The sequence below is a fragment of the Botryllus schlosseri genome, chromosome 12, assembly GCF_051294905.1.
Source record: "Botryllus schlosseri isolate E-star chromosome 12, Bs_hap1, whole genome shotgun sequence".
Classification (NCBI taxonomy): domain Eukaryota; kingdom Metazoa; phylum Chordata; class Ascidiacea; order Stolidobranchia; family Styelidae; genus Botryllus; species Botryllus schlosseri.
This window is the reverse complement of record NC_137247.1, coordinates 5,385,282-5,412,339: the sequence shown is the minus strand read 5'-3', so window position 1 is coordinate 5,412,339 and position 27,058 is coordinate 5,385,282. Positions and strand designations below refer to the sequence as shown.

Below are 27,058 nucleotides of genomic sequence, written 5' to 3'. Positions count from 1 at the left end.
TTTATTACATTTCAACTGCGGGCCACTCTATGTATGGCGCTGGCAGCATCAAAAATCAACACTAAACGAGCATGCACCTTGACAATCTCAAAAGTTTTACTTGCTTTGTTACAAAAGTTTGCTCGAAATATCCAGCTTTCCGTTTGTGGATATTTAGTGACACTCTGCCGTGAGCTTGAGCCGCAATCACACAACAACACGAGCCGAATACGTAGTCAGCGAATGATGCTTATTCAACCAATCAATGAGATTGATATCGTTTTCTGATGCAAAAAATCTAGCAGGCGTACGGGGTCAATCTTGAATTCATATCTTTACTGCATCATTAAAACCAAATCCGTGCGATTGAGGTGTTAGCTACAGCTGTAGAACTTGTTAATGGGGTAATATCGGTAGCAAGTATAGAAACTTACTTTACACTCTGCTCAATATCAATGTAGCAATACCCAGACGCCGAATACATTGTCAAGTCTGGCCTAGACCTTTAAGGCGTAAGCTTATATTTCTTCGTAAGTCCTCGTCGAAATTGTTGGCAAAGCGACGGAAGATATCTATTTTATGGGAGTATTATATCCTTTCATTACCTCAGTTGATACATTTAGCGGCGTTTAAAACGTCAATATGTACTTCAGCATTGTGGCCTTATGTGGCCCGAGTCGTCGCTAGGTATCGTGTACATTAATATAGGTTATCGCTTCATTGAAAGATAGAGATGAAATTAGCAATATGACGTCACGTGACGTCACGAGGTTCACGTTCGTGTTCACACAGAACCTTTCAAAAAGGTTCGCGTTCACACGAACCTGAACCTTTCAGAGGTTCACACCATCCCTAGCCTTGTTAATATACAATGTTCTTTCCAATTCTCCACTAGTTGCTGACGATTACTCCTGACGAGTGTCTGCCGAAAATATTCGGGTTTATTTCAATGTGAATGTACTGATAAATTGTGTATTTTGAAGTACTATACCTCCAAGATAATAGTTACTACATTTCTGATGCCAAATTCATTGGTGAATTCTCTAGTAACCCGTTCAAAGAGTCAAGCTCACAGATATCTTCTCGGTATTTAGGTCTGGTAGGCAGCAGGCAAAGGAAAGTGGAAACAGAAATTGTGCAGCAGCAACACGCCAGCAACACGTCGCCGTTTTTTTCCGGAATTCGGCGTCTTCACGACGGAAAACGCCGGCGAAAATCCTTTTGTGGCCGTTGGCGGGTCTCCGAGATTTTGCGATGATAGACGATAACCTAGGGTTACCATATTTCAGCAACTCAAATTCCGGACACTCTTTAGCGCCCACTAGTGGATGTCAAACTGAGTTAGGACGTCACACTAGCAAAGCTTTGCTCATAGTCCACAGGTGGTCACGATCCGGTTCAGGAATATGTGGCTGTGCATTGTGTAACCGGACCGAAAGCACATGTTTTTAGCCCCCTCCCGCCTAAATAAATAATTATTTTGAGCCCACACTATAAGATAATCGATGCAACTTCTGGGGGGGGGGGGGGGGGTGCTTGCTATGTGAATCTGGTTTCTATATGCATCTGGTGGTTAATTGAATGAATTCTGTCAATAATATGGGTTCCATATATTACTATATAGCAGCGGTCGGGAACCTATGGCTCGCGAGCCATATATGGCTCTTTTGGGTATAAGATATGGCTCTTTGCAAAATTATAATTTTTATACTGAATTGATTAATATTGCAGCAACTAGTTAGTAAATTTCCGTCACGACCAGAATACTTATTCTCGCGACTGTATAAATATGTCGTTGAGAGGTAAAGACAATGCCGTCTTCAGGGTTAGAGGCTCGGACGGACAACCCTTTTCAAAATCTCCAAATTGAAGTTGCTGTCGCGCCGGCGACCAATATCACTCGCGAATTCGATGTACCCGCCTCAAAATCTTGGATTGCACGATACGTTGACTGGTCAAAGAGATCAGCAGACATGCGATGCCCATATGACAACGCAGTTATCAAATAAATCTACGGCGCGTAATGAACTGCCGTGGAAGTGACATTCACAATTACAAATAACTCCATAGCTATCCACGTTCTTGATTGGTAAGTCGCTTTGTAGCACCGGCGATAAAATGTAGGCGTGTAGCGGAACGTCATATCGTCGCAGTGGAATCAAAGTATCTTATGTCCAGTTTTCAAATTTTAAAGCTCCCTTTTTTAAACTTAAATAGATTTTCGAAAGTTTTTGTACTTCTTTCGTTCATATCTTAGCCATGGTTATGTCTGTTTCAGTGTATCAAAGTTAATCGGGGTCAATATATGGCTGAAAGAAGATGAAAACTTCACTCAAAGTTAATTTTCCCAAAATGTGTAAAATGGACATGAGATACTTGATTCCACTGCGACGATATGTTCCCGCCGAATAATTTGAGAATTGAGATGGCGATCAGTATTTAGATTTTCGGAATCAGTGCAACATTCAATTCATATCAGTTATTATGAATTCTAGGCTATTTACGGTGAGTTGCGGTATCAATGGCGAAGTTTGGCCAGTCTGTGCATTACCTCTCGCTTCGGGCTGTATTCTCGAGTAATAAATATGCAAATCGCCTTACTGTGGGAGGAAAATGTTCAAAATTCAGTCATTCACATCGATAGAAAATACCAATAGTTATTGAAGGTTTAACAAGTTGCGTTCACTCATCCTGGCGACAGGTGTCGAACTGCCTCGCTTGCCTCCCCTGACCCCATGCCACTAATCTATCACACCTTACATGGGGTATATACTGCTGTAGTGGCCATGTTTGGCTCCACTTACGCATGTGATCATGAGTTCTCGCATTTAAAAGGAGCATCACGACGAAGCTTCGTATTCGGAACGCAAGTTTCACATGCTCGAATAAGGTTACCAGCATGATTCGTACGAGTTTTTATAGAGAAAATGAGGCGCACACGACGAATCCCATGTTGTGAGTTTATATAAGTGCTACCATGACGTCATGAATTTTCAATTGTGACGTAACAGTTGATTGACATGTATGGCTCTTTCGGAGTTAAAATGGAAAAAAATGGGTCAATATGGCTCTTCGGAGGAAAAAGGTTCCCGACCTCTGCTATATAGATACTACTCCCGGCCCACATGGTCAGAGTTAGCGGTCGAGCTGGTTGGAGATGATGAGTCCCAAAATACAGGGAGCGTAATCGCACATCGTCGGAGCTTTATAAACACCCCACATCCAGTGGTTTCCAACCTTTTATGGTCGCGACTCCATCTCCAATTTGAAAATGTTCCCTGGCCCAGACCAAAATTTGACGAGCTAATTACTAAAAGAAGTCAGCACCTTTGCCCGGACTTACTCACGGGCTATTTTGGAAGCTGATTACGTTCAACATATTCGCAAACCCCAGAATAAAGGCAAACGACCCCTCCCCCTCCCGTTTGGAACCACTATCTTTGAACATTTAAATGGCCTTAACGATGTCTAGAAATGTACCATTCTCCTATAATGGCGATTATAATTAGGCGTATTCCAGTAACTGAAGGTTGTTCTTATTTATATTTTATTGCAGTATTTGCGAGGGCGGTAGTCTTCATATTAAAATCAATAAATGTGATAGTGAATCGCGCGCAGCGCGACGAAAAATAACATGGATCCGTAGAAATATTCCTAAAAAAATGTTTTTATGCTGATTTACGAAAAAATTGTGAGCCTACGTCAAGTCTTCAAAATTTCGGACATTTGGCATATTTTAGAAATTCCCCCCGGACGCTAGTTTGAACAGTGAAATTCCGGACATGTCCGTGAAATTCCGGACGTATGGCAACCCTACGATAACCGGGAGTATCAGAAATACTTGACCGAGCTACGAAACGCGGCGCTGCGAAAACAGAAGTGGAGTCCCGTAGCGCAACAGTTTGATACTGCCGATGTCGTCGCGTGGAACAACAGGTACGGTTGCCCCCTTACGTGAACAACTGGAACATTTTAATCTTTTCCGAATTAGATTACAGTTGTGACCACACAGTTTTTTCCAATTAGATTAGAATTAGAGCTACACAGACTTTTTCCAGATTGACTAGAGTTAGAATTATGACTGCACAACATTTTCCAAATCAGGCTAGAATTTAAATTGGAGCCACACTATTTTTTTCCAAATTAGATTAGAATTAGAGCTACAGTGTTTTCCAAATTAGATTAGAATTAGAATGATAGCTACACACATTTTTCAAATTAGATTAGAATTAGAATTATAGTTACACATTTTTCCAAATAAGACTGGAATTAATATTAGAGCATATAGAAACATTTCACAACTTGGATCAAAATTAGAATTAGAACAAAGAAAGGTTTCACAAATTAGACTAGAATTAGCTATTTATCCAAGACTGGCTTACTCTGTCACCGACGCCGCACATTCCTAATGTATGCAAATGAATAGTAGGGGGAGATGTGGTACCGATGGATCAATGGGACCGAAAATACTTGAAAAATTCTCAATGATAATTCCACGATTACGCTCCGTGAATTTGTCTAGAATTACATGCTGACAGAATCTTTCCTCACATGCAAAAAAATCGACCTGCGTGAGTTATGGTGTTTGTGATGAATAATTTACGTTTTAGGGGGTGTAAAGTAAATTTGGATCGACATTTGCATTTTTCTATATCATCTTTCAGACTAACAAACTCGCCATAATTTTTGATGTGAAGTATAGGGCTCGTATCAGGGTATATAATGGCACATATTTTTTGAATCAATACCACCCTCGGGTGGACTATTTTCAAGTCAATTACAATATTTATGGGGTGGGGGGACCTATATGGTACCATAGACAAATCAAGTAAAATAGATAGACCAACTAATCACTTAACAACAGAAACTCGCCTACATATATATAGGCTGTAAATCATAGTTACCTATGGTGTTTTATCGCTATTACGAGGTATTTGAAAGTCAAAATGTCGATTTGCGGGTAATATGTATGTGGCATTATTTTTTTTTAAGTTTAGGCGTAAATCAAAACATGATTTTATGCCAACACTTGACTTGATATAATCTATTTTATTCTTGAAGGTCGCGACGAAACATTCTTCATTGGCTTGCTGTAGCTTAGCTAATAGTACACAACAAAACAAGTTAACAAATTTGAGATTTGAGCGTATGTCTCATAGGTCCCATTGTCGTGTGCCTTTGGACCCACTGGGTGGGGACCGATGACACTTTCGAGCAACAAACTTTAAATATTTATTAATATTTTTTGAAAAGGCGGATATTCATGTAAATGTCCGCGATAGGTAGAGCTTGTATCGAAGTGTTGAGACAGCAAAAGATCTGCTATTCTCGGCTGAAGATTTGAGGGCCAGATATCATTTTGCAATTTTTGATCCATCGGTACCACATCTCCCCTATGTTCATATTGAAATGAACCCGAATGACACTAGTAAGGACTAATTGTCAGTATATAGTATATATCAAAAGAACTTTTGAATATCAATAGTCGCATCACTATCAGCAGCGACATCATATCTGGCGATACGACCAGACATGGGGTAATCGCGATTAGTAATCGTAATCGATTACGACGATTACAGCATTTTCAAGTAATCGTAATCGCAATCGATTACATTCGAAAAAATCCCGAAGTAATCGTAATCGTAATCGACTACTTCCCATATTTAATCGATTTCTTTGTGAAAAAACGATTACATTTTATTTGTACAAGGATTGTGACATAAACTGAACACTCATGAACAAGGAAGAGATATTATACCAGTTATTGAGAGCACAAACGTCTGATTTTTAAATGCCACTGCTCATTATCACGTCAGAGGTAGCCTATTAGCTTTGCTCGTCTTTGCGTAGGAAGTGTCCACACATAGTAAATAGATATTCGATGCACATTAGTGTGATTGTAAGAAACCCATCGTGCTGTATATCGGTTTATCAATACATTTCAGACGCCACTACCTCGCATCAGGATAATTAATCATAATCACCTCTCTGCCTAAGTTAAAATAGCAACTTTTGTATTGATGTCTGGTTATGCTTAGTTAAACTATAGAATGTAATAGTTCTAATTCTAGAGTTAAATGCAGTTTCACCGTTGCTGCTTGGCGAGCAGTAGACCTATATGGTACGAACATACAGCAGACAAAGGTTTAAAATTTTGTACTCGTCAAATAAAACATTACGGTTTCCACAACGAAGCATTAACCCTCGCTACGCGGTTGGCTCATGCATGAGCCCGGATTGTATTTTCACGAACACGCTTCACTTAATCCCGAATATCTTGCGTTATACTGGTCGCAGAAAGTTACATCTATTTCAGATGGATAGCTAGTATCAATACGCATACGTCGAGCCATAAATAACCTATTAGACAATGAAATAACCTCATCAAAATGCCGATTGAATACACAAAAACGTTTTGCGCAAAATACAACTTGCGGCGGCGCTCGAGTGCATGTGCGCGCGCGAGATAAACCAGCGCCCGTGACCAGCGCATCTCCGTTACAGACGCCATATTCATATGCAGCTCTTTTCTCCAAACAGCTGTTGACTATGTCATCGCCCATCAATTGTAATGCTTATATCTAACATTGGTCGCAGGACAGATTATTCGAATTGGAAGTAAACATATTTTACGAAATAACATGCGTGGGTTCTAGCAATATATTCCATGTTGTGATTAGCGCGGACTTGCTGTTGCAGATTACGCATATGGATTATTCGTACTTTTCATACCAATACATCAACACTACCATCTTCAGTGAGTTACATGATCTCCGCTCTTGATATGACAGCAAATTTACGACATTTCTGGTGAAAATGTTGCGCATCTTTCCCGTGGTAGCGCACGAAACGCACCGCTCGATAATATGTGATAAACTGATTTGAAACGCCCATAAAATATCAGTGAAGCACTGTATTGATATTGCAGGTATGACTCTGTCAATTCAACCAATTCAGTCCTAGTTGTTTTACAACGGCAAAGTTCGTTTCAACACATAACACTATCTCGTACAAAGAATGGACAAAAGCGAGTACATATACCGGCGCGTTGTGAAATGAATCATTTCGGGGATACTATGTTATTACCAAAACAATAACATGCCGCAATATCTTTGCTGTTGTAATTAGCGCAGATTTCAAGTTGCAGATTACGCAAAACAAGGTATATCTTTGCAATAAGTTGAGTCGCCAATGCTATATACTACATCATCTACATTGTTTCATACGAAGCCATCATTGTAATCATGACATGGTTTTCCATTTGTTGGTGCTAGATTTGGTTTGTTACCATTTCAATTTGCGGTTGTATTCCACGCGTGATGCATTATTTCATATGTTGTATCATGCAATATACTATATTCTTTTACCAAAATATGGCTGAATGTCGATTGTCAAGTTAGCGTATAGATGTATCGTATAGATATGTAGAGTCTGCTGTCGCGAAAGCACTTCGAAACTGATTGCTGCGATGCGCGTGTGGTACAGAAACCACTATTCTTCTGCGATAGCTGAGGTGGTTGTGGATGCCTATTATTTGTTCAATAGATAGGCCTTGCCTCAAAGCGTTTGTCTACACCACCACCGTCGATGGCTTACATAATGTTTGATAAACTGATTTGAAATGCCAACTAAAATATCAGTAAGAATGTGTATTCATATTGCAGGTATGACTACCTGTCAATTCAACCAATTCAGTTATAGTTGTTTTACAACGGCAAAGTTCGTTTCAACACATAACACTATCTCGTATAAAGAATTGATAAGCGATTACCATATAACGGCGTTGTGAAATGAATAATTTCAACGTCTGCGATACTACGTCATTTTCGAACAATAACACGCGGCGCGTGTATGTGCGCTGAATGCGAGACACCTGGCGTCGAACACACTGTAGCCAGCTGTAGCCATCGGTACATCAGCACTCGTTACAATCGACTGTATTATCGTAAGAACCTCACTCAGGTCGTTTTGGAATCCTGATATTGCTGTGAAATCAGTCAGGCGATGACTCTATCCCGAGCAGCTCCGTGTATGACGTAGCAGCAAATTCAAAAGTCGAATTCTCTTTTATTTTCGAAAAGTTGAGAACACTTCCCGGTATAGGGGCATCACCTGTTACTCTCTCGCTTTCAGACTAGCTTAGTTGGTTAGGCGCCTGTTTCCTGATTACAGCGTTATATTAGGCGTCGGTTCAAGTCCCGTGGTTCAGATTTTATGAATCTTTTTCTAAATGCATTAAAATTCGGTCCTGAGGCCGACCGCGGGAGGAGGGTTAAAATCAACAGGTGCTGATATGTATCATAACTGGGCCGTTGTTTTGCCGTTTCTCGTAATGGCAGCTTGCATTACATTATCTGCATTAAGTTGAAGGCAGAATTTTATGTTCTTTTTCTGGTATTCTCATATTATTCTACTCAAGACGGGCGCCAATCGCTATTTGAAAATTCGTTACTGAACATTTGGACTTGCCGCCATAGCCATCGGCTTATATACCATAATAGCGTGGGTTGTAGCTAGAATCAGGATCAAAACAGCAAAAGCGTCCCCCAACCAAACTTTGGTATTGGGCCCCCATAGGGTAGTTAATTTGACGTTGACGATTTAATTTCGACAATAGTATTGGTAATTGCATTATATTGCATTTTTAATCCTATCTCAGCGCCCTAAGGTCAGATTTACCTGAAGAGCGGGGGGGGGGGGGGGGGGGGGGGGGGAATTCATAATTATAACATCTGGTATCTTGCAATAATTTATTCATTGTATGTTGTCAATTCGTGACCTCCGGTCTGTTATATAGCCAAAAGTAGTGCTCCAAACAACAGACTAACAGAAAAACTTGCGTGAGACGCACACACAAATTGCCATGTATAACTAATGCTCCGTGGGTACCCGGGTGGCATTTACATCGTGGGCTCAGATTGGAAGGAATTGACTGTTAGTCACGCCCACCCAGCGCGGCTACTAACAATGGACACATACGCTAAGTTTTGGCCAATATCTTTTTAATAGCACACTTCGTGAAGTCTCATGTTGGCCGAAACTGCATAAGTCTTTTGATGTGTCGAGGAGCGGTATTGACTGGCACCTAAATGCCTATTACTATGAATTATGCAATATGCATGCTTTATTTCTTGAGGGGGAGACGTATATGCATTTCGAAATCAAGCTATCTAGAGACATTTAAATCGCAAAGCTGAAAGAGAAATTCGAAGTTAATGAAATCTCTCGAAAATACTCTATAATTTATGTTGGTTTACAAAATACTTTTGAGTCCCCTCCAACCACGCTCCCCACCCTATTGGGGAATGGGGGTGCGGCAGTCATGGACATGGCAAGAATGCAAATCATTGGGTGCGATAAACCGTCCTCTATAAAATGGGCTATGGGTACATTATGACGTAACAAGGAAATGTCCCATCGTTTTTAAAGACAGTTGTTATATCATTGGACCTTTCCAGCGCAATCCATGTATTGTCTTCCAATATAACTACTACGATGCAAAATAAATGTAATCGTGAGTAATCGTGATTACTTTTCAAATGTAATCGTAATCGCAATCGACTACTTCCCGATTTTGCTGTAATCGTAATCGTAATCGTAATCGCGTGATTCAGAAGTAATCGTAATCGCAATCGATTACATTCATGAAGTAATCACCCCATGTCTGGATACGACTGCTCTTTTGGAATCCACTGCTAGTTGCTGACGAGTGTCAACCGAAAATATTCCGGTTAATTTTGACATGAATATATTATCTGATTGTATATTAAAGTGCTGTAACTTTGAGAGTCTCTGCAAAATTTCAATATACCAACTCCGACTCCAGCATTCCTGTAAATCTACTCTGAAAATTATATCTTTTTTGCAGTATTAAATATTTCAATAAATGAATCCATCTATTTTTGCTAATTCAATTAAAAATTGCAGGCTCAAGGTATGTAATCAAACTTCGGTAACTGCAGCGACACTTTTTGGTAATATTTGAGAGCATTTCGTTAAATTTTAAAACAGTCAAAATCAGAGCATTTTAGCGAACTTCAACTCCAAAAGATGTCGCAAAATGGTACGAAATGTTATGGATGCCTGCTATGCAGCCGATCGAGGTTTCAAGAAAATATCAAAACTTTATTTGTTAGGAAAAAAGTATGTATATTCGTTACTCAAACCGACTTCTATTGCTCAACACAATAAAATCATTGTGCCCAACCCTAGTTCCCGATCATAAACGCTACAAAACCAAACACGCTACCTTTTTCGTGCTCCATAGATCTATTGGTTCATATGACTTATGCAAATTGCCCCGTACACTTGTCCCGTTGCGTTAAACAAGCAGAATGCAAATATATTTCTGAAGGGAATTATGCTAATATAGAGGAAACGCAAGAGCGTACAAATGGATTGGTTTGATGAGTTTCCCGATTCTTTAGTTACCAGTTACGGTTGAATTGCACTAATATACATCAAATGCGATTACTTCCTGTCATAGCGGTGGCAATTACGTTTACGCACTCGATGAGCTCGCTTAAATTTGTCGCAAGTCAACAGCATCAACATTTCACCTTCTTGGAAAAGCCACTCGCAACCGCACAATTTTGTTTTCGGGTGCGTGTGCGATAGGTAATTTTTAGCTGTTAAATTTACTGTGTCCCGCATCCACGTGTTACGTGTTCTATCATATTTTGCTAAATGTGCAAAATTCTATGGGGAAAACCAGTGTTTGGTGCAACCCTCGTCGGATCCAAGATCTTTCGACAATGCCAACGGCAACGGAAGGTATGTCAGTCGTTATGTATGGTACCGTCCCACAACGTCCGCAAATCTCGTTGGTAGGCCTAACAAACGTAATGTAGACATGTCCACTGTCCAGCTTTGACTTCGGAACATGGGATGCTCCTGAATATTTTTACTGACAAAAAACGTTGTAATATAGAATGCCAGTTAAATAGTATATTCATATTGAAATGAACCCGAATATTTTCGGCTGACACTCGTCAGGGGTAATCGTCAGCAACTAGTAGAGAATTGGAAAGAACATTGTATATCAACAATCGTATCACAAAATATGACGTCACCAGAATGCCAGTTGTTGAGAGATGATATATAAATCGAGGACTAATGCAGAGCTAGACTTTTTTGATACTCTGATTTTTCCTGTTACTCTTGTGTTTCAATTGTCTTACCCGACAAACTACGTTTTTCAGTTCTACTGGAACCGGCGATATCTTATCTTCAATTTCTGATATGAACGTAGATCTGTTAGTCGGAAATTTTGAAATGGCCGTTCCAATTTTTTGGAATTTCGTGACTTAAAAGTCTACTATTCGCAGAAAATTCATAAAATTTGGTTGGTTTCAAGTTTCCATTCCGTTATTTGTGAATTTTTTTTGTGAGACCTCCTACAGTGACACGATAGGCCTACCCACCGCTATCGTTTTCAGAGTGACCAATTCAAAACCGGGACCTGGCCGGGCACGTTTTAGCTGTGGCCTTCGGCCGACGACAATGCTGGCATTTGGGAGTGGAGAAACGAGACAGGCAGAGATATGGAATAGCCTTTACAAGTTTTCGTGAATACACTTTACCGCTGGCTGGTCCATACGCTTACCAAAAGCCAACATACGCTGGGCATATTACTCGTGTCATTTTGGTATTTGAAATTCGGAATACTAGTTTCGATGCTGTTCGGACTTATTATTCGTCGAGTGCTTGATGATGTACAGTTGAATGCGCTTACTATGTCCTTTGAGAAACCATTGCGATGCCCGCGTGTCGAAAACGGATATAACCTCGTTATTCGTTATGATTGAGGTGGCAAAGTCTTTTGTATCCTTGCTAATGCTGTTTTGACGTGGTCAATGTTTCGAAAGTATATCGATTTTTCCTGTACTAGTTCTGCTAAGCGTAATCGACTGGTACATAGCTTACATTTGTGAGATTTTCCAGGAACGATATTGCAAATGCTCGTTAAGAATCTGAATATATTTGCATGCTATTACGCAGTAGCTGGCTCCACCGGCACGAATGCTATTTTTCTCTGGGATAGAATTTCGATTGCAAGCTGTTCTGTTATGCCCCTCGTATGGTACATGTGGAAAATGAATACTTTTGTATTTTCTTGGTCTGTTTCTCATCGGGAGCTGTGCTCTCGATGGGAATGTTCCATTTTGCCTTTTTGTTGAAGTTTTCTTTTTCGACCTCTTGATGTGATTGTGTCCACCAAGGCGGTGACTTTTACAGATTGTTTATAGTGCTTTTATTGTGAACGCAAGATAATCGAACAGATTATGTTGCTACTTAAATGATGATGCGTTCGCTATTTTCCAACTACCGCAGGGCAATCGGGTTCGTGGACAGCAAATTTTACGACATTGTGGCTGACAAATCTCAGTGCAAAGCATCAGTTATAAACTAAATTTGTTCTTTGCGCTATCTCCCTAACCCTCCATGGGACGAGACGATGTTCCCACATGATTGGGTTTGCCGTTACTGAATTAGCATATGAAACAATTCGCCATTATAGTGTCTCGACGGCAGTTTTGTACGCATATCCATATGATACTTCCGATCATCTGCAAAGCTTGAAACTTTTTCGTATCTCATGATCCATACGGATTTAACACGGTGTTGAAACTGATTGTCATGGAGGCTTTCTATGTTTTTGGTCTCTACCTGATTGGGAAGGAATTGGATTGTCGAGGATTAGGGAAGCCGTCATCTATCGAATCTGAGGAGAAAAGTTGCATCGCTGGGTTATGTAGCCGACAGTCGAGGGGATTTAATTCGACCTGGGAACTGAAAATTAACGTGAAAAAGTAGTAAACCAGTTGGATACCGAGAGAATTTAATGCAGTGTCATGACATCACATATCTTTAGCGCAGACGCGTGTACCGAGTCCACTGGTTTGACTTCAAGTTGAACGTGTGAATAACATTTTTGCAGCAGCCATTTAGTTCTGAAAGCTGCCGTATTCGAATGTAGCTATCGATGCGGTACCGAGGTCAGACGACATAGCTTCTTAGCCAATAGCCTAGCTGTATTTTATCCATGTTGCACTTTCTCGACGAGATCAATACAGCAATTTATATAGGTCGATATAGTATGACGGAAAAGACAACTGTATTTCGAACCACGGCTGTAGGCGTGCGGTACAGGCGCTTAATGCCCGGCGTAACAACGAAGCCACCTGAAAAGGATCAGATTCCGATTACACGTCCTCTTCTGTTTCTTAGCACCGGAAGATCTGCTATTCACGTCAAAGCATGGACATTAACGTTACGCGTACTGCGCGCTTTTCCTGAATTTGCAACATTTGGTGTGAATTTGCAATTTATCGTAACTGATCACAAGGACTGTTTTTTTAACGCTCCCTGGCGGTCGCAATTGCGATTCGGCATGCCACAGGATGGGAAGGCACGCTTGCAGCCAATAGAACGAGCTTAGCAAAGCCATTCGTAGCTGGGAGACCACGAAAATTCTAGCAAATACATAATGATATCTAATCTCTGTCGCGCTATGTAAGCATGGTTAGCTCGAGCATAGAAGACACCGTATACGGCCCAAGATTTTCGACTTGGATATTGTTTCGTCAACGTAAATTGGTAGATTGTGTAAGAAAGAATTTTCGCGACAACCCAATTTATACGGCCCTCCAAAATATCGTGGTTACGCACATGTATCATCGGCTGGTGTATTAACCAACCTCCCAAATTCTTCATGATAACGTCCCAAGTCGTTCGAAGGCTTTTTTCCCATCCTAATCTTCGGTTGTGTATGTGCAGTTGTACACGGATGTAGTTAGCGCGATGAATCCACTGACATAGCCTATATTCTGGTCTGGAATTGTTTGTTCATGTTGCAACGACTCATATAGGCCCGTGCATAAATTCTTACATGACAGTGTACATTACACAGAATTACGCTTGATTTAATAATTGTAGGGATGCAATACTATGCTCCTGGATTTACCGTGCGATATATGCATTTGATACCATTTATTGATAACAGGATGCTATAGAGCTCAACTTCAGCTACAGATCTAAGGCTAGATTTATACGACAATGAAGATAATAGTAGTTAGCATGTTAAAATCTGGAACCCAGACAATGCGCAAATGCCTAGAGACATTGGGATACACCGTTGTTGATTACGATTATCATGCATTTGTTGATCGCGATGAATGGAAGAAAATAATGATGTATGGAAGTGAGAAGGGACAATTTTACAAAATGTACAAGGACATCGACGTGGTCTGTGGCTCACCGGCATACTACTACTGGAAGGAAATCCTGGCAGAATTCCCTGATGCGAAGGTATAGGTTAATATTGAACATGTTTATATGTGAAATTGAGACGCTGCCCTTGGTCCCATGTGCCAACAAATAAGACAGTCCTCCTATATGCTGATGGTTGCTACATTAAGTTCTCTAGTTCCTCCTCGAAATTAGGTAACGATCGACATATAGCCAATTTCTGGCGGGTCATCCAATTGATTGGCTGTCAAGCGGCATTAGGTTGAGAGTGCTCCACAACCTCTTCTACGGTGCGCTAACTCTTCAAATCAACATTTTGTTTCACTAAGTGAATTTTTCACCTATATTAGCGGGTTGCCATGCCGTCCTGATTACGAGAAACCGAGTGCATAGTTCATGACAAGTGGTCACAATATAGCATAAAAATAACACTGGTCAACACATATTTTTAGGCAGACAAAGTAAGAGTGGTTTTGGGGGTTCTGAAGGGCACTGATTCCGAATATGACCTTGGTTTTTTCAAATTGGCTCTTGTTGTGGAGATAACCCATGGGACTGCGTTTTGACCAAAATCTCCCATTTTCGAGGTAATGACTAGATATAAAATCGGCTTAGTGGTACTATAAAGTTTAGAAATTCAATATACTTGTTATTTTACACACAGAAGACTACATTAAATCAAAATACAGCAACAGCACTATATTTTGGGGTATTAGATTCATCATAGTTACAGACTTTCACGGATATCTTGTACATAAATAAACTCCAGTCATGTATAGAAGTATTTACCTAGATACTCAAATAACGTGGCATTAAATCAATCAGTTTGACGTCAACCACCTATTGTAAATTCGGAATAATCAGTTGGAATACAATATTACTGATATACTTTAAATCGAAATTTTTTTTGTACGATTTTCGCCTGTGTAAGCTATTTAGTGCAGTTTCTCAAAAGGCTCCGGCAACGGTCTGACATAATATGATCAATGGTTCATCTCATCTTCCCTGGTATCTTTCTATTGTTGGTCTGATGTATTGTTAGAACCTCTCCCCTTGCTAATCAACATGATGATCGGAAAATATATCAAGATGACTGAACAGGAAGTGAACATTTATGCTCATGTTTGTTCCAAGTTTTCGATATGCAGATACGAATTTCCGGGCAACTGTTTGCAGTTGGGTGCTTTGTGATCAGCTAAAAAGTTTTATTTACTACATCTTAGGAGAAATTACATGCTGTGAACTCCTCCTAATATGAAATTGGAATCTTTCATCGGTATTCGAATATACCAGATACCAGATTTAAGCTTCTCGTTTGATAGGGTTACTAGGTATACCCACCTCGTGGACTCATAGTAGAAAATTATCCATTTACCAGTCAAAAGAAATGAGACATTGTAGTTAAGCCTTTCAAGGACAAATTTTATAGTTTTTTTACTCCTCTTTAATCTTGGTAGAATGACTAATTGATACAGGAGAAGATGAATTTCCGTTTTGAAAAAGTACAATTTGTAGGCTTGACAAACTGCTTTTTTGACAAACAAATATTTCGCATCATGCCATATTAATATTGATAGAACGACTGAGAATGACATGAGGGTTCTTCATAGTCAATTAGCCATTTATGCGCAGTATAAAATTAGAAAAAACTACGATTTTCTTCCCACCGAGTGAAATATTTAAGGGTAAATACAGTAATTTTGGGCTTTTTTAGGGGTATAAATATTTTCTGACAGAGAGCCAATCTGACAAAACTAATGTGATATTCGTAATCAGCAACCTCAAAAAAACCCAGAAACGGCTCGCAGATGTTCTGCCTAAAAAATAAATTTTCATTTTGTTGACCAGTGTAATGTGTAGGCCTATATAGCCCTAGGCTACAGCAGCACCGGGTCTGCCACACTACCAGCACCTCACGTTCGCCATCCCCTTTCGGAGATATGCAAGGCATACCGTACTAGCTGCAATGACGATGAAATTGCAAATTCCAAGCGATGGTAAATTTCAATTGACAAAACAAGGGGTGAAGGCTACGCCACGTTAGCACTCGCATTAGCTTGGATTATTATATTTCACAATTTTTGCAACTTGATCACATACCTTTCGTTGGGTAAATAGTGAAATTTCATTCTTGTAACCAGGACGTCGTCGCGAGTCGCAACCCCGCAGTTGAGAGCCACTCACTGTCTGTAGCAACTATGTTTCGAAATACTTTTACACAAGCCTTCGGTCCATTGTGTAATTTAATAACTATCCAGGTTATTCTCACAACAAGAGACGAGGAGGAATGGCTGAAGAGTTATGAAAATTATTTTGCTAGACTGCACTCTTCCTGGACCGACGCACTCACTCATAATTTTACACCCACTGGCAGAAAGGTTCAGGACCACTTTCGCACAATCGGCGAGTTGGTTTGTATATCAACAGTGTTCTGAGCCATGTGCTCTGTTTGTTTGCTTTCTGTAACCAATATTTTCATATTCGACAACGACTGTTGGCTATTACGCCTGATGAAACTCTGTCTTCGGATTCCATGGACAGAGAATTGAAACATTTATGTAATGGGATATTTGCTGCCGTCTTTGTGATATTGCAACTGCTATGCATGGTTCTATTGAAGTTTCTGTAAGGTCCGCAGACTCCTGTTAGTACCAGCAACTCAATTTGACTGTTGGATTTCACGTATAACTGGCCTGTTTAACGGAGGTATATAATGGGCTATACCTTTACAACACTTGCAATATTGCGACGTAGGGTAAATCGAAAGTAGGCTACGAACTCCGTACTACAGGGGTGGTCAACCTGTGGGCCACATGAATTGAGATCACATAAATGCTCCACCCGCAACAATGGTACATGATCATGGTCATTGGTCATGCAATCAATGATAAATCACTGTGTTCAGCAATGGACTTGATAAATTAATCACGATAGCGCATGTCACGACGGTTGGGTTTCACGTTATTACTGGTTGTAGGCAACTTTTATAATTACAACACTTGCAATATTGCGACGTAGTGTAAATCGAAAGTAGACCACGAATTCCCTAACACAGGAGCGGTCAACCGTCAACATGTGGGCCACATGATCGTGTTCACATAAACGCTCCACCCGCAATGATGGTGCATGTGGATGTGACCAATCAATGATAAATCATTTTGTTCAATAACGGACTTAGTAAATTAATCACTACAGCGCAGGTCCCGATCATTTCCGCACTAACAAATGGTGAATATGGCTCATCCATTTGTAAGCCTATTGTACAGGCTAGCAATAACTGCAGAATTTGGCCAATCAATCAATCAGTTAATTAATATTTTCATCATTTCAAAACATCACAAGACTGCGATACAATGAAAAGATAGGAAGGTGTCGAAACAACTTGGAGTAGCCTTTGAGATCAGACACCCACCTTAGCCTAGGCGAAGTAAAGAAGAGGCATGCACATTGCACATTGCACATAGAATGAAAAGTAATGCAAAGAATATAAGACGCAAGCGACAAAATGAGATGGCATGTGGCGGAGGGCGAGGTCGATGTTAGGTCGTGGTCCTTTAATCCTGAAGGCTGGCTAGTATTCATTTAGAAAAAATTGCACGTATTTCGACTTGAATGCGGACATGCTCGACGACTGTCGGATAGCCGGCAAGATGCTGTTTCACAATTGGGGTCCGGCATAGAGAAATTCGTCTTTTTGTATTCCGTCCTGATCATATGGTAGTTGTTCTTCGTTGACGTGCGTGTGATGTAGCCTACTTGTGCGCTTTGACTCGGAATTGAAGTAGTCGTTGAAATTTGAGGGACATTGACCGCAATGGAACTGATACATAAATTTGGCAATTTCTTGCTTCCTCATATCTTCTATGTTTAGAATACCAAATCTTTTGAAAAGCGATTTATCAGTTGCACATCCAGGCCCCCGTGGGGCTTTGACAATGATACGGATGATCCGATGTTGAAGTTTTTGCAGTGGGTCAATCGTATTCTTGCAGGCAGCACCCCAACAAAGAATTCCGTATTGTAACTTTGATAGAAATAGAGCGTTGAAGAGTATCATCAGCACGCTGACGTGCCGAGTGTAGCTAAGGCGGCGAAACAGACCACATACCTTCGATAATTGTGGTTTGGGTGATTGTATGTGACTCTTCCAGGACATGTCCGAATCCAGTAAACACCAAGGTATTTGGCATTTTTAGTGTTCGAAATTGAATGGCCAGCAATGTCAACGGTTAGGTTATCGCAGGAGTTGACGACCAAAAATTGGGATTTCGCAGCGTTAACCGGAAGGTTATTATGGGACGTCCACTCATGCACTTTGAGCATTTGATCACGGGTGACGGCATTCAAGCTTGCGGTACTAGGTGCGTAGGCCAATAAAATGTTATTAAGAGATAATTGCAAGTAAAGGAAGTGTGAGGAGAAAAATAGAACTTTTAGACCTGAGTTGGAGGAAGGGTTTGTATTCAGTTATAACGGAGGTAAACGACTATGCTTTATCAGTCAAGATTCGCTCAGCAAATGAAAAGCTATGTACATTGAAACTTCATTACGAAACCAAACACCAAAATTTTGCAACGAGTTACCCAACGAAGACAAATGTAGAAAGTAATAAGATCACCGAGCTGAAATCTTCCTTTGATGCTCAGCTGCGCTTGAAGGAACTGCTCCACGCTGCTTTGACGTCATATCAGCCTGATTCCAAACACGTAGTAGCCCAGGTGGGGACGCACCGCATCACCACACAATACGGCCGTAAAACAAACTTTACGCTGATTGGTCGAGAGACAGTGGCCATGGATACGGCGCAGCAACGGAGGACGCTGCATTTACCTAAGCCTAGTTGGCACTACGATGTATTCCTATAGCCGTGTAGACTGCATAAAAACGACAAGATTACAGTTAAATGTTTATTACTTCATCAATAATAAAATTAGGAAAGGATATTAAATATTTAGTAACGTATACTAAAATATAATGCCGGAATACTGCTGTGTTTATAAATGCGGTGCCACCAATGGCAATGAACTGGGGAAGAACAGATTTTTCCATTCATTTCCTTCCAACGCAAAGGACAGGAAGGCTTGGGAATGCAGAGTAAGAAGGCAGGATTTCAAGCCTACTTCCACAAGCTTCATTTGCTCCTCATCGCCGACCTCACTGCAGTTGCAGTGACTTAAAAAGCCCAGAAATCACAGTGAGCCGAGCTACAAGTCGGCAGCTAAAGACCCGATGAATCGCGAGCCGATGCATGAGAGAGTGGAAAGAATGTCAAAGACAAGAATAAATCCATTGATCAGTTCAAATACTGTCATGTCGTGGAGCACAAAGCCTTAAACAGGCTAAAAGCACCACTGTTGTGTACAATAATAATAATAATAATAATTTGCTACCACCACTTTTGCAAGGAAGATATTGCTGGTAGTGCATTATAGATACACCAATAGTCACGTCTAAAGAGAGGTGCGATTCCCAGTCGCAATCTCCGTGGTGAAGCAGAAGATATGCGCATTGCAAAGAGGCGGACCCTGAACTCCATGCCGTGTCAACTGTCTTCCTGCAATGTTGTGGATGCTGCACATGCAGATCTTACATTGTCATCTGGTGATCTTGATCTAGAATCGCCATCGTGTAGCCTTGAAATGGAATCTTCAAATCCATCACCTGAATCTTAGGGTTAGAAGCCAACGAAGTCAGTCATATGCAGATTAGCCACCTATAAGCCCACAGGACATCAGAACAGAGATGATGTGCAGAATGGTGTAAATACATAGGGCTCTTCGACTCACAAGTAGCAATTTTGGTAGGGTTTTGGACTGCTTTGAGGGGAACAAGACAGCAGGTACTCCATATGCAACATCTCTTTTCAAATCACTTCAAGGACAGTACAGTATGAACAGGTATTCAATATTGTGGGGGTTATTATTGCACGAAGAAAGGGCCATTCAAGACTAATAAGCATCACTGATGTGAATGTAGTAAAGATTGGTCTTGTTCTTTTTCCATATGGATATCTGGGTGCTTCACGTGATAGAGTGGTTCTAGCTGAGCAGACCTCATCTGCCTTGGTGTGCTTGAGGTATCGTAACAGCACATGCGATGAGTTCATGAAATTTGAACTTGGGCAGAAATCACAGAAAAAGAGTTTTTATTTGACTGCTGCTAGATAATTACAAGTAAATCACTCTTATTGGCATCAAATTCAGGCCCAAATGTATGCCACAAATAGTCCTGCCTTCTTATACTCTGCCTTCCCAAGCCTTCCTGTCCTTTGCGTTGGAAGAAAATGAATGGAAAGATCTGTTCTTCCCCAGTTCATTGCCATTGGTGGCACTGCATTCATAAACACAGTAGTATTTCGGCATTATATTTCAGTATATGTTATTAAATATTTTATTTCCTTTCCTAATTTTATTATTGATGAAGAAATAAACATTCTTGTCGTTTTTATACAGTCTACACGGCTATAGGAATACATCGTAGTGCCGACTATAGGTTTAGGTAAATGCAGCGTCCTCCGTTGCTGTGCCGTATCCATGGCCATTGCCTCTCGACCAATCAGCGTAAAGTTTGGTTTACCGCCGTATAATAAACTTCATGCGATATCGAATGTTCCATTGTGACATAATGAATTGGTATTTATGAATTTTTGTGCTGTGGCTGGCTATTTAAAATAAAGATTTTTGAAATGCGGCGGCTCGTGCATGAAGCTGACCACCCCTGGACTGTCGACAATACAACTGTAAAATATGCGTTTAGGTCGCCTGATATTCTCGTGTCCGCAGCAAAGGATGTTCAAAAGAATGGTCAATCCGAACCGACAAATTATGAAAAGAAGATACCGGGAACATGTCGCTGACGTACTCACTGTGTGTATATGAGCAATATGGAATCAATCTCATACATCTTTTTCTATGTAGGCTATAGAGTAATATCTTCCACCTCTGTTGGTACGTTGGCGTTCACAAATCGGGCGACAACAAGACTATTCGTGCACTTAATAGCCACGTCATAGTTGGTCTCTTGATAAATCCTGAAATGGTTACTGCTAGGGAGGGTTTGAACGTGAGGTTCACGTTCACGTTCAGTGTGCGAACCTCAGAAATTTGGTGGTTCGCGTTCGCAAACGAACCCGGGTAGGTTCGTAGCGCTGGCAATAGAAATTCAGCACTAAACGAGCATACGTTGCCCTTTTCACAAATATATTAGCTTTGCTAAAATATAGTTTGTTCGACATTTTCAACTTTCCGTTTCTAAATATTTATATTGACTCTCTGCTGTGAGCTTGACCCCCTATAACAATTATTATCTATATTTGGCATCAACGAAATTGATATTAAGAAATCATCGTTGTCTAGGGTTACCATACGCCCTCCTTTAGGAGGATTTGTCCTCCTTTTTGAAGAAATATCCTCCTTTTTGACTGTTTGTCCTCCTTTTTGCCTAAAATACCCAAAAATACTACGAAAGACGTTAAATTTTGGCCTAAAAGATAGACGACGGGTTACGCGGGAGTCAGATCTGAAAAATTACTCTTTTTTAGTCAACCCGATGAAATTGGCTTTATAAATATATGGTTTTCTATTCCGCTTCAGTAATTTTTGGAGCCTCTGAAAAGTGACCGTCTCTCTTGATTTCAAAATATGGTAAACCTGTCGTTGTATAATGTAAAAAATGTAGCATTCGAGCGAGCGCGATTGGGGTGTTGGCTACTGTATAACCATAGTGCCATACAATGGCGTGGGCACAAGCATATCTCAAGGAATGCCGATATCTTTTGAGACACAATTCAGTCACATATGCCGGTTCAGATTTTTAGATAACAAAAGCATTGTTGTTGTGTCATTTAACATCACCACGTAATAATATTTATACCAGTTGCGCTGAGTGAGCCATTATTGGAAAATGAAGGCCACGTAATTATTGGGCGTGCCCGTTGGTACAATTAATTCGATACATGTTGTTATTTTGTTACCGCTTGTCCGCTATATAGTCAAAAGATACTGAAACGCATAAACGTATTAAATTCAAGTGAGCACACGATTCAAAATTGGCATTTCTTCACTGGCAAATAATTTTCTCCGATAGATGTTATTTGTCCTGTGGGGTGCAGATTGTGACGACATGATAATTCGGCACGAGCGATTTAGGCACCCATGGACAATTAGACTTTTATACATCGAAGTTTACGGTCAACATAAGGGCAATCCTCTTCGGCTAAGGTTTTCGCGCTTTTTGACACACATCTCGGAGTCCCATATTGACCGAAACTTTATATTTCTTCGTACATCGTGGCGTGGTAGTGGCCGACGCCAAAATGCCAATTTCTCTTTACTATAATTATGCGTATTGTTCCGTGGGGGCGTCGTCAAAACATATGATGTGTAATTTATGTTCATTCACTGAAATAGTTTAGGGCACCCTTCGAGCTCACCGATTAGGGTTTGGGTTGCAGCAGTTTCGGTTGTGGTAAGAGGTCAAAGTCCAGTAGTTTTTTTCAGGACTTTGGCATTGGAAATATTTCGCGCTTTATTCGCGCTCGAGGACCATAATTGTGTGTGGTATATTCAGGGTCAAATCAAGGTTTTTATAACAACAGTCGGGCACAGTCTTATACCCTGTGGTTCAAACCATCCCGAGTTCACATCTGCGATTTGCAATACGGGGAAATTAATGGTATTGGATTTTGTCTTGGTGCTTTGTCGAACTATAAGAAAGTCAACTTAGAATGGGATGCATTTATCTGCTCACATTGAATTTAGTACTGTACCCAAGCAGTTATTGATTTTAACATGAATGTATACCAAACAAAGCAACTCATTATATAACGTTCATGTGAGGTTGTTAATCACAACACTAGACAGTATCGTCCTTTATAATACGATGAAGAAATATTCTGACGATTTAATTTGGTAGCTCTCAAATACAATTATATATATATATTTATTTATTCATTTCGTGCCAAAAGCTGCAACTTATTTTACGTACAAGGGGCTCTCATTCTCAAAAGTGATATACAGTGCCTCCTTCTTCGATATTCACACGCTGTGCGCTGCGAGATATAATACCCAATTCGTAACATTTTGTTGAAAATAACCCTAGCAAGCGTGACGGCACTGTTTAACGGGAAATTGGTGATCTAAAAGTACGCGCAATTCGTTTTACATGAATTATAATAACCCACAACATTTATGAAAACATATGTAGCAAAGATTGTCCCGTAGCGCGACCAAAACTTTTGGGATTTGACATATTTTGCAGAATGTTAATTTGCTCTGAATACTCATTAAGGATATGTCCTTCTACCACATCATCCACTGCGAAGCCATTTTCTTCATCACCCCCCATATCGCCCCCTGAGCCAAGCGCTCCCCATATCGCCCCCTGAGCGTTTCCGCCCCCTTCAAAATCGCCAGCGCCCCTTGGAGGACGCTGGAGGCAACGTTAAGAACCACTGGCATAACCAAACATCAATACTTACGTTACTATTTGAAACTAGCCAAAGTTGTGTTTATTATCCTGCTGCGAGGTAGTGGCTTCTGAGTGTATTAATAACCTGATATAAGGCATAGCGGGTGTTCTTACAATCACACAAATATACATGTAAATCTAATATCGATTTACTATGTTTAGATAATTAGTTACGCAATGACGAGCAAAGCCAATATATTTGTGACATAATAATGGGCAGTGGCATTTGGAAATACGGCGATTCTGCCATCAATAACCTGCTATAAGAGTGTTCACTGTTCAGTTCATGTCATACAGTCTTTACAAGCAGTAAGTAATTGTTCTTTCACAAAGAAATCAATTAGTTATGCGAAATAGTCGATACGATTACTATTACTTAAAAAGGCTGTAATCGTCGTAATCGATTACGATTACTATTCGCGATTACCTCAAGTCTGGTACTCAGAGGTGGTCAAAGTAGTCAAGAAATCTACTCAAGTAGAAGTAGAAGTAGCGACGAAAAAAAATCTACTCAAGTACGAGTAGAAGTACTTCTTCTTTGAGCAACCTAAAACTACTTGAAGTAGAAGTAGAATTGACTAGCTTTAAAAGTACTTAAGTAAGTAAGTAGTTGTGAAAACGATCCTAATACGTTCACATGGATTGTAAAAAGGTACAAATTGAGCTATGCGATAGGCGACGAGCTTGATTCATATTGATGCATACCAGCAGGTATCCAATTTTCGATAGCATAAGCATTCGTCCACATCATGGGATGAAAATGATAGTATTGATATGTACATGCGATGCTAATCCTCTGTTTTTTCGGACAGCACGTTTTAGAAAATAGCATGGTATGGCGCCATGCCCCATATTATAAGGCCCGTAGTTAAGTCGAAGAGCAATACGGAGAAGTAGTATAGGATACGGTGTAAACACTTTGCGCGATTAGTAAACGTTATAAAAAATATGGTGGACCGTAAAAATGCCATATTGTGTAGCTTTATTTCCAGAAATTAAAGGCATTACTACACTTGCTTTTATACTTCAACATGTATGTTATCCAGACAAAAGAACTGATATTAATTATAACTCAAAGTATATGATACTGGGAATTGAAAGTCAAATATAAATACTACTTCTGAAAGCCGAACATGTATTTCATGTTTTTAGTCCAGAAAGTTTCGAAGGTGGTATGCTAAAACAGCTCTAAAACTAAACGAAAGTCAGAGTCCACTTTTCCAGATTTGGACACGCCATGGACGGACATGCTAGATTACGATATGACAAGTAGATGATAGATTGCGAAACATCAGTTTCAAACGTTATGATGAGCCATATATACTGTGATGAATTATTTGATATGGGCGAAGGGCGAGAATGTGGTGTGAACGGCACCACGCCAACCCTCTACCTAAATTATATTCACCGATACCTTCGTGAAATCATACTGGTCACTCCGTATCCACTGCGCGCGAGGCGCGACGATAATTCTGGGCTTTACTAAAATTCTATGAAAATTAAATGTTGATACTCCGTGAAAACAGCCCCGAAATTCCTCAGCTATCTTCCTGATTGGAAGATTGAACTACTTCTACTTGACAAACTGAAAATAGCGAAAAGTAAGTAAGTAGATCACAAAATATCACGAAGTAGAAGTAGCGAAAATCAGATCTACTTGAGTAAGTACCAGAAGTAGAGGATAACTACTTGAGTACTTCTAAAAAGTAGAAGTACTTCGTTACTGACCACCTCTGCTGGTACTTATTTAGCCTTGTATAATTCTCTCGATTCAGTAACTCGTGCAGAATACTACAGCCATTCTCTTCTGAGACTTAGACAGATCGTCGACCAAACGACTGTATAGAGCAGGGGTGGTCAAACTACGGCCCGCGGGCCGCATACGGCCCGCAAGACCGTTCTGTGCGGCCCGCGAGAGTCTAAAGAAACTTTTTAAAAGTATTGATAGAATGCGTACTAAAAATCAGATTAATGCAGGGACTTGATTACCTTTTTCTTACTATATTTCATCATGACAATTCCAATAGAGTGGTTCTCAAACTGGAGGGCACGCTCCCCTTAGGGGCGCGAAGCTGAGCTCAACTGAGATTGACATTATTTGGATCACGATTGAGATTTCAGATTGGCCACTCCATTTTTAATTATTTCAGTGATGTAGGCTACCTATAAAAACGATTCGGGCATGTCTTAGGTAGATTCGTTGTCTGTATGCGTAGAATTCGGGTATTTATATTTTATCTACACGAAGTAGAAGCGTTTTTGAAGCTAACATGGTTATGATGCTGTCAGCATTGTGTGTCCTGGAACTGAACCAAAAATGGAATTAGTAAATCTATGAACAGATCGCTGCTCAAAGATTTAAAATTCATACCTGTTCTAAGAATCGGGCGAACCGACTTTCATCTCTATAGTTTTGACAAATTGGCTGGTTTCAAATAAGCACATATATTATCTCCATGTCCTCACTATATAATCAAATATCAATATTGCGTTTTGGTTTATAATCCTAATTTTATATATTGCGGCCCGCAATTGGATTCAGATGTTGAATGCGGCCCGCGAGCTCAAAAGTTTGCCCATCCTGAGATAGAGACTATGCATGCTTACAGAATTGCGAGAGAGAGAAATTACTTCACTTCACATTCTCTGACGGTTGGGAGCCGGTGTGTTCGTTTCTTGGCAAAGAGATTCCAAATCAACCATTTCCGCACGAAAACCAGAAAGGTGGCCTGGCGGTATCAATGTGGCAGAGAGATACGTTCGGGGCACTAAAAACAGAGCTGAACTACGTCGTTGCCATTATTCTCGTAATTATTTGCTTCTGTGTACAATTATTGATCTTTTGACTATGTAATCCATGTTGCAACAGCGAGTATTTGTTCTTGTCATGCATTGTCGTCCTCGCCTGTAACCTGCCATTATCGAATGTGACTAGTCACATTCGATACTGCCATGTATTGTATATCATCGCCTCCAAATTTATTTGGCCTCTGCAACTTCCACCAATGAAACCGTACCTCTGCACGATACAGTGACGCGGAATTATTATTATTAATTTTAATCGTGAGTTTTATGTTACGTCTGTCGCCGTTTTCGTGCCACGAACAATAATGTTTTCTCTAGTATCGGATTATTATGCTACTATAGAATGTAAACGTGGAATGGCAGCGACCGATTTTGCAGCTTCGTTCCGCTTCGCTGAAGCTTTACTCGGAGTTATTTTACGGCAGCTACTGTAGGATTTCTGGCAATCCAAAAATCGTCTTCCAGAGCGCAGAATTTACTGAATCTGGTCTTGATCGAAAGCTACTGTCACACTGACTCTGAAAATGTAAATGAAAATATGATCAGGCACTGAACC

General features: G+C 40.3%; 2 protein-coding genes across 2 annotated transcripts in view; both read left to right on the top strand.

Annotated features, from left to right (window-relative positions):
- Positions 1–12,619, top strand: part of LOC145452609 (uncharacterized) — a 60,139-nt gene extending 47,520 nt beyond the window's left edge. Inside the window, exon 3 of the mRNA XM_080330808.1 lies at positions 11,418–12,619. Coding sequence (XP_080186934.1) covers positions 11,418–11,459 — 42 coding nt within the window. The 3' untranslated portion in view covers positions 11,460–12,619. The remainder of the gene's footprint in view (positions 1–11,417) is intronic.
- Positions 12,620–13,958: 1,339 nt separating this feature from the next.
- Positions 13,959–26,838, top strand: LOC145452602 (uncharacterized). Its single transcript, XM_080330794.1, has 4 exons — positions 13,959–14,289; positions 16,488–16,632; positions 20,986–21,095; positions 26,307–26,838. The coding sequence occupies exons 1-4, from the start codon at positions 14,038–14,040 to the stop codon at positions 26,541–26,543; spliced, it is 744 nt and encodes a 247-aa protein (XP_080186920.1). The 5' UTR covers positions 13,959–14,037; the 3' UTR covers positions 26,544–26,838.
- Positions 26,839–27,058: the final 220 nt, after the last annotated feature.